The sequence below is a fragment of the Diadema setosum genome, chromosome 18 (assembly GCF_964275005.1).
Source record: "Diadema setosum chromosome 18, eeDiaSeto1, whole genome shotgun sequence".
In the NCBI taxonomy this organism is placed as follows: Eukaryota; Metazoa; Echinodermata; class Echinoidea; order Diadematoida; family Diadematidae; genus Diadema; species Diadema setosum.
The window spans coordinates 8,435,238-8,444,627 of record NC_092702.1 but is presented as its reverse complement, the minus strand read 5'-3'; the positions used below and the strand labels follow the sequence as shown (position 1 = coordinate 8,444,627).

The 9,390-nt window shown below is 38.8% G+C and overlaps 1 protein-coding gene across 1 annotated transcript in view; it reads left to right on the top strand.

Annotated features, from left to right (window-relative positions):
• Nucleotides 1–2,209: 2,209 nt before the first annotated feature.
• LOC140241816 (FHF complex subunit HOOK interacting protein 2A-like) overlaps nt 2,210–9,390 on the top strand; it is a 42,418-nt gene continuing 35,237 nt past the window's right edge. The window contains exons 1-6 of the mRNA XM_072321570.1: nt 2,210–2,266; nt 2,987–3,065; nt 3,640–3,809; nt 4,384–4,488; nt 5,142–5,264; nt 6,733–6,843. Of these exons, the coding sequence (XP_072177671.1) occupies nt 2,222–2,266; nt 2,987–3,065; nt 3,640–3,809; nt 4,384–4,488; nt 5,142–5,264; nt 6,733–6,843 (633 nt within the window). The 5' untranslated portion in view covers nt 2,210–2,221. The remainder of the gene's footprint in view (nt 2,267–2,986; nt 3,066–3,639; nt 3,810–4,383; nt 4,489–5,141; nt 5,265–6,732; nt 6,844–9,390) is intronic.

The following is a 9,390-nucleotide window of genomic DNA, read 5'->3' as shown; positions in this document are numbered from 1 at the left end:
TAATCTATGTCCTGCAATCTATGCGTTCAACCATATTATGACCATTTAAACCTTTAACTGAACTAGGCCCACTTTTTTTTTCCTTACAGAACACACTGACACTTTGGGTTTTCGATTTTCAATGTTTCGGACTAGCAAACCTTTGGAATGGCAAACATTACTCTTTAAACATTACTTGTGACATCGTCTTACCACCAATATGTACTATAGCCTCCACATACATTGCAAGGATAATCCTTGCAGGCAGGTGACCGTGCCACTCAACCCAAGACTGCCAACGAAGAAAGTAGAGCAAGCGAAGAAAAGTAGATGAATATGTTTAAGAAAAAAAAAACTGAAGTTTTTTTAATCCAATATTTTATACTACTCATATTATTTAGACTGTTTGTATAGCTGCCTGAGTGTCATTATGTATCATGTATATATAGCGTGACATGTGTGTGTTTGTACCTGTTTGTTTAGATGTGAATAAGTTGTTGTGTTGTTGTTGTTGTTGTTGTTGTTGTTTTTTTTTGCTAAAAAAAAGACAAATGACTGCCAGGTACCCATTGTCATGCCTCAGTGAAAAGAAACAGTTCAAGCATTTCATAATCCCAGCATATTGGAAGAGTTTTGTAGCAAAACGAGGTAAGTCCATTCTTCAGTGTTGATATATTTGCGATTAAAATGCCAACAAAACAAGGAAAGGAATTAAAAAAAAAACGGGGTATTTTTAATCGGATAACGCCCGACATGTCTGTCACTGACCTGATAGTCGAGTCGACAAACATAAGTCGGATTGATTACACTGCGATCCGATACACTTCGGTGGGTGACCGAAAGCAGAAAACTTTGCTTCCGACGACTGACCGATGAAAAAAAGATCTCTGTGGAATGGAGGTATTAAGAGCTCAGAGCGTATTTCGCCATCGGACGCCATTTGCAGTCGTAACTCGAGTCAGTGTCGGATAAGTGTCGAGTCAGTCCGGTCAGTATCGAGTTAGTTGTATGTGTGTCAGATTTGTGTCATGTGACCATCGGGCGTGTCCAGACGACGTCCTAGACCCGAACAGGTTAATTTGAATCTTCGTTCTGGGGCTCCTCTGACATTGGTATCGCCCTCAGGGTAAGCCTTGGCGTGAGTCTCTGGAGCTTGTCGAAAAAGAGCACCGTTTCTTGAAAGTTGTTAGCCCTGACAAGTTGTCAGTCTCTGACAATTTCAGTAAATTCCTAGCCGGGTTTTGAATGGCTGAGAAGCAGCCTAGAAGCTTTGGTCACTGACCAGGTTACTATGGTAATTGTCAGAGACTGACAACTTGTCAGGGCTGACTACTTTCAGGAAACGGTGCCCTGATTTCACCGGAACTCATCGGAACGCCGAAACTTTTGCAATTTGGGGATCAGATGAGCCTCCGATGGCTCCGATGGTCATGAAGTGCACGCAGACATGAACTCTGTCAACTTCAACTCCATCGAGTGGCGCTGCTAGTCTGCCTCACAGAACAGTTCTGCGGTCTGCCTCCCTCTTGTGTTATGTGACGACACAACCACCTGATCACTGATGCCAGAGATGATACCAGTGATATAGCTCAGTCATGTATGATCATGACTTACAACAATGACCGAATGATTATGCTCTCAATGCGCAGCATTTTATGGTTATATTTCTGGCCAAGTCATCAATATCATCATTCTTGTGTAATGAAAATTGCGAAACAACTTTGACATGATTTTTATTTTGTTAATGTTCTCTTTAAAAAGACACAATGATTGTTCTCACACCCGGATACTTATACATGATTGCTTATGGAAGTACAGGAACACAAACTTGTGATTGACTTGAATCAATCACAAGTCTTTATAAGACGGGGTCCAGGTGGTAGTGACGGTGGTGGTGGTGGTGGGGCACCGACCGGCAGCAGGTGGTGGTGGAGTGGTTGCGGTACACAAAACAGTCCGGGCAGTGGACTCACAGAACTCTTACACAGTGGACTATGGTTGTGGTGGTGAGGTGGGGGTGGGGACTCGACAAGGATCTACGCATGAAACTTCTCAGCAGGTGCAGCGGTGCGATCATCACACGCACGCGCAGTGGCCGAATGACAGCTGGACAAGTTCTGAATGAAGGACCCGGACGATGTATGCGAAACAAAACATCCGCTGTTATCTAATTCGCGCTGATTTGCCTACTATCACCATCAGTTTCTACTAAGATTAGGAAGGAAGATTCCACATTTTCACGATGCTCAACCGATTTGCGGCTGTTCTTCATCAGGCGGTCGAGGCAGTAAGTTTTTATACGTTTTCCTCCGTATGCGTACTCGGAAAAACTCCTTCACACAGTAGTCCCATGTATTAGTGTTGGTGTCCTTATCCCTGTGCTTAGTAAATAGCGCTCTTCTTTATTGTGATTTCCCCATCGCATCGGTTAGAAAAGGCCTAAAGCAAATGGTATGTTACACAAGTTGAACACGAGCGAGGATACCCAATTCTCGTCCATGAGTTGACGCTACGGGAACCTTGATATACTCGGTTTCCATATGCAGCAGGTTTTGCTTCATTGTACATTGTACAATTGTAAATAAGGATATTTCTTGATCGTGTTGATGATGTTTAAAATGATTTTGCATTATCCACCATGTGAAAATATGCACCATCCATCTGCAAGTTCTTTGACTATTGTTAGACTCAACATAAAAGACGCCAGTTACACAAATCGCAACATAAAAAAAAAATACAATCATTTCCTACCTAGTATCTAGGCATCCATCATATTTTCTTCACTGCTCCTCACGATGCTCACTTGCACTGTTCTCGAAAAGAACGAATGACAATTGCTGTGCATTTAAGCCAATACAGGAAGAAGAAAGGAGACCAACTACACCATGCGATGTTTCATCAATTGGAGCTACTCCCTCAAATGCCTCAAAGCCTATAAAGTTTTGCCCCTTTACCAACTTGACATCACTTTATGATGTTTTCTTACTTTCATTATCAATTCAAATAGATTGCGCCTACGCAAACTCTGCTTGAGGACTTTGTTTTTCACTGGAAGGCAATCACTCACTACTTTATTAACAGTAAAGGTAAGTCAAGTGATATTTCAAAATAGATATGAAAAAATTTGCACAGGAAATTGTTCTAATGGTGTAATTGTAATTTTTGTGGACCACTTATAGATTGATAATTCATTTGATGTAAAGATGTTTGCGGCAACATTGTATTTAGAGACATGCAAAAATATATATTGTATATATCTGTATTTGTCTGAATTGTCTTATTAAGGCTAGTTTGTTGGCTGGTCATTCACATGAAGTCTGGACAAAATGGTACTGCTGTATAATTTCTAGCAATATGCTAATGTTCAACTTCTAGCATTTATGACTTTTCTGGAGAAAATTTAAAGACAAAACAGAAAATGTGCAGACTTTCATTTTACATTTTCCCCAGTTGTTTTTTTTTTTTGTTTTTTTTTTTTAACGTGGTGAACAGGACTAAAAGCTATCAGTCCTGTGGTAGCTTCTTATAAGCAGTCAAGTGTTTCCTTAGTAGTCACATGATGTATAGCCAAACAAAACAACAGCAAAAACTTCACCATCCAAACTCAAATACATGTACCGGTACGACATTGGCTCAATGTATGGATGGGTGTCTCCTCAGATGACAAGCAGCCGGTGCAGGAGAGCAACATCCCTAATCACCTTGACAACATGCTGGTGATCCTGACCCAGGAGGAAGGTCAGATGGAGGCCAACCAGACGGGGCCCTGCATGGAGCACCTCCTCCAGCACAAGATCCTGGAGACCCTCTGGACGCTTGGAAAGGCTGATGTGAGTGCTGCCCTTGCCTTTTAGCTTTCGTCACTTCTCTATACTCTGTCAGTATAATGCTGCAGAAAACACACACACATGCACACACACACACACACACACACATACATACATACATACTTAAAATACACTGTCCACCTTCCTTAGCATGTAAGTGGTGCATGCACAATTTCTATACGTCTCATAAAATAATAAGGGAATAGTTTCTGGTATGGAAAGCATTTTGGATATGGCTGCTCCACAAAAATGTAATTTTTGTAGCAATTTCATTACATAGACTTCCACACTGGAACATCTAAGTGCTCTGCAGTGCAGCATCCAATCCTCTAAAACAATGGCACCCCTGTACTACATCACCACCAACTTATTACTGTCTTTCAATTAGTGTCAACAGTATCAAATGTTGAATAGCAACATCAGCATAAATAATCACTCTATGTCCAAGGCACATGAAACTCTTGGTATTTGACTGGTTATGAAGTTCATGTAGATGCTGTCTTTTGCATGGCATTGTCTCATCTTGTTTTTAATCCAGAAATGGAATTCATGCCGATATTGATGTTTGTCCTTGCAGTGTCCGCCAGGAATGAAGCAGATGGTGTTGACCTTCTTCACCAGTCTGCTGGGCCGAATCAAGCAGCCTCTCTTACCCCATGTCAATGTCTACAGACCTGTACATGTGAGTATTCCCTCCTCAATACACCTCACACATTTTAGACAAACCAGCCTTGAATGAACAGCAAAAGTAGCTCATATGTGAGCTAGTATACAGTGATGGAGAAATATATCTCTAAAGTACATGTTTGAGCCAGCATTCAGCCTCATTTTAAGTTTCTGTTGTAGTTATTGTATACACCGAATATTTTGCGAGATTTTTATTTTGGGGAATTTTGCGAGTCAGCTGCAATTCGCAAAAATATTCACTCTGATCCCAATATGAATGCAATGTACAAGTATACATTTCTCCGTTCAGTATAGGACCCCAAGATTGCAAATTTAACCACTCACTAAATTGTCGGGAAGTCTTGATTCGTGAAAATTTAGACTCGCTAAATATATGGCATATACAGTACATCTTGCAACTGATGTAGATACTCTTTCAACTGTGTATCAATTTTCTGTTAGTTTGGTCATGTGGGAATGGTGTCACATTCATTTTGTAAGCTTTTGTGTTGTTTCCTGAAATATGTCACATAACAAAGTGTGCTGTAGGACGGTGTGACCATGTTGTATGACAAGTTGTCATTAGAAAGCAGTTGGAGTTCAAGTAATGTAAGTAGAGAGATATAATTGCATTCTCTTTCTCTGTAACTTGCTTCATGTTTCTTACAGAGGCTGGTCAAGGAGTGTGGAAAGACACGGGCAGGACCAACTGAGAGAGAAGAGATCCAGTTTTTGTGCATTGTGTGCTTTAAACTCAGGGAAGATCCCTATCTTGTCAACTTCTTTCTTGACGTGAGTTCTATTTATTATGCAATAGTTCGTCCGGTGAGAATAAGAAGGGCATTAAGTTGCCTCAGACACTATGGCTTTAGAGGCCACTTAAGGCCCTTATCACTCTCAAATGACAATTTTATTGTTTTTGTGTTTTAATAATAGTCCAAGAATTCAACAGTATTTATTTTTATTTTTCATCATAACACCCATTAGAATTCTTTATAATTACTCCCCCTTTTTCTAATTTGTTTACCTTTGATGTATACAGTATCGTGCAGTGTGTAACAGAGATGTAGTGAAGTTTATTTCTGTTTTTATGCCATTGTTTTGTAAATGCATGAATCATATTGCTATTTGTTATTCTCTTTTTGAATGTATACAGGGTGCCATTGTAAAGCATTTAGCACACTGAATGTGCCTACCCTGTATTCTTTTTAAAGAAAACATGAATAGAAAAGATAATAATGAAAGTTATAATATTATGCCTTTTTTTGGCTTTATTGAAATTCATCTACACTAATTATTCTTTAAATGATCTACATATAAGGACACTGGATGTTGATTCGTAAGTGTTCCTGGGCCTGACTTTAGTTGTACATTCTGCATTGTACATGTCACTGTGTTACTGATTGCACAAGTGATGGTTATACATATTTTATGTGTGTTCCTTTTTGTATGTTTGATAGTGTCGCAATATGATTTATGTACTCATAGATGTAGAAATATGTGTTGTGTACATTGTAACATGTGCTTGACATGACATGAAGAAACATGTTTGTAATAGTAGCATAATTTCTGTTTGCTTCAGATGTATGAAGTTTTCTCTTTGTATTTTATTTTACTTTTAAAGAAAATAAATGTGCTGCAATGAAATGAAGAATGCAATACTAACCAGCTTAAAAGAGAATGGAAACCAAATAGATATATATGTAGATTGTGTGAATGCAGCAATATTAGTAGAACACAAGTTTGAGGAAAATGGGATGATCTGTTCTAAAATTATAAAATATTTATAGTTTTGGTGAAACCGTATGCATATGAAAAGATTACAACATTTTGTAACATCACTTGTGAAAAACAGTGTAAATAAAATATAAGAAAAGTTCAGCATATTTTCATTTTTCTAGCATAATGAAAGAACAGTTGACTTTTAAGTACCTGTTTCAGAAAGCATGGGAAGAAGTATACTGTAAATGTACATCATCATCAAGTCAAGGGAATGCATACTTTTCATAAGAAATGGAAATTTGTGGAATTCCCTTGATATTTTCTTTGTATCCTTGTTCATATGTGATGTCACAAACTGTAGTACTCCTCTCATTCATTGATGGCTGCACCAAAATTTAAGAATAACTAACATTTCATTTAACAGATCAACTAATTTTTGTCAAACTTTGCTGATGTCTAATGCTAATATTCCTGCGGTTACACAATGCACATCTTATATTTGGGTTTCATTTTACCTTTAATAAATGGCTTCATTCAGGGCCCAAGACACTCAGGGGGGAGACAGCGGGGTGCCAGCAAGACTCCATTGGACATGAGCCATGCTGAATTCAGCGTTGTCGATTCCCTCCTCAAGCTGGTGCAGAGTCCAGTGAGTACTCCCGACACTTGCCTTGTAAAGCTAAAATGTACATGTAGTTCTTGGAAGGACTCAAAATTTATTTTCCACCATTTGGATGTCGCAATACATCGAAAGGGTCTACCAAGAAACTTACCTGGCTGACACAATTTGTCGGGATGATGAGTCGTTTTGGAGTATTTTGAAATCAAAAGTGTGGAACAATTTCAATTGTAGTCCACAACTTTTATTCCAGAAGGGCAATCCCCAGCATTGTGGGGAGGTAGAATGTTCCGTGATGATCAGTCTTGCACTTTCAATTGCAATCTGCATTACTTCTGTGGCCTGATCTGTCGATTATTGCTTATCAATAATGAAAAATTACGCAGCAACCACAATTGGATAATCTCTGAAATGGTGGACTTCTGGCAAACCATTTTGGTCATTATTTCACATTTTCGTCTTTACAAAACTGAGATTGTGTTATTACAGCAATGTTTTAGACATTACTATTGCAGTCATGTACATTTTGGAGCAATAATCTATAATTCTGCGGGCATACGAGAACTGTGTTTGGCTATAAAGACCTGGTAAAATGGTTAATCATGGGTGGTCCAACTAAACTGACCACCAGGGTACATTCGAAAACCAGGAGTAGCGCCTGTCAACCGCGTGTCGGCAATAAATATATGCATACACACATCAGAAGTGGTCGCCTCCAGTCAAGATTCTCTGGCTTTGTGTGTAATTACAATGGAGATCAGTCATAAAGCTGTACACAATTTGTTACATTGATTCTCAATTATATCCTAACTGGGCCAGCCTTCGCACTCCATAGTATCCCCCATTACTTGGTCTTTTAACACCAATCATGACTACCTCCTCCTTCCAACTATGCAATCTACTATTCTTTTATCTCTATCTCTTTATTTATTTATTTATTTATTTCTTGCTGTTGTTCCACATTGAAAGCTGGAGGGGTATTTTCCAATTGTGAGACAAGGAAGCTTAATGTAGAAATGTTTTGATCTCTACAAGAATCTAAGAGTGACATCATTCTGTGAATTTGATTCTGTGACAGTCTAAGACCCATACCCTAATGCAGTGAGTGCTAGGTAAGCTTGATAAACTTTGGTATAATTATCATGGTTCAGTAGTTTCACATGTTAGCCAGCTTGCAGGATATTTCAAGGTCTTTTTCCAAATTTTTGTGCGATATTCAAGTGTTTTTCCTCATATGCAAAAAAAAAAAAAAAAAATGCTTTTAAAGGATGCCATAATGAAGACAAAGAGGCTAGGAATTGTCATTATCATTATCACAAATCTAACTATCCACAACAATTTCAAGTAAGTTTGATAGAGAATTAGGAAGATGTTTCTTACTCGCAGAGGAAAATAGTCTTTGAAACCCGAAGCATAGCATTGATGACAATGTTCAGAATTATGAGAATATATCTGCGCATGGCATGAGATTTTCTCTGTGAAGCAAAATCAGCCAAGCAAGACATTCACGAGAACTGTTGTATAGTAGGAACAGATACTTCCCTCTCCTCTTCCCCCCTCTTCCAGTGTACTACAATATAAGGAATTACTACATTGGCATTTATAGTCTTATAGTCCTATTGCACTGATGTTTTAAGCTCTTGTCTGTTACTTGTAAAGCATATGGACTGACCACTGACATCTGGGAAGAGCTGTAATTCTTGGGGGTGAACGGCCTCGTGCCATAAATGAATCTTTGGGGTCATAGCGACTGGACCTGGTGTGTTGATGTTGGCTGTAGATGTGCCGTCATTGTCACATAGAGTCTAGTCGTGGATTTCCTGTCTGTAATCTTATCAGCTTTCTCTAGCCAGCTGAGGAAAAAAAAAATAACAACCACAGAGAAAGGATGCCATGCGTGATAAGTGAGCCTCATTCAGTCGACTGCTTTCACTGCAAACACTGTACAATCAGATGCGACATTCTAAAGATAGACTCAATACAACCAGTACAAATTTCCCACGCTTGTCTTGTTCAAATGAATGCTTTCCCGAGTACAGAGGGCTCTGTGATGCAGAATGTTCGAAACAGCTGATATCTCTTGCCATTTCCACAAAAGGGATGCAAATTGGAACTCATCTCCATTCAATATGGAATATAGCGCATTGGAAAAAAGGAATTTATCATCAAGAGTGGAAAATTATAATCAGAACTGTTTTTTGCAGTGATGAAGTGCGAACTTACATGACTATCATGACTACAGATAGTGCATATTGCTGTTGGGGTGACAAAACCTTGTATCTCAAATATGTCAACTGTTAAGGAGCATTTAAAAAACATGGCAGCCAAAGCACTGTAACTAATGGACTCACCTTTTCTGTGACATGCCATAGTAGTTCCATTTTGGGGGGTAAGACAGCTAGGATTTGGGCAGGACATCACTTTACTGGTTATCTAACGATTAATCCAAAAAAGGTGATTTTCACAAAAATTTGAGATACAAGCTTTTGTTACCCCATTGAAGATATATCTACCTGTTATCTCTTGAATTCTAACATCCTATAGACTTTAAACAAGACTCTTTAGGCTCCCAAAGAC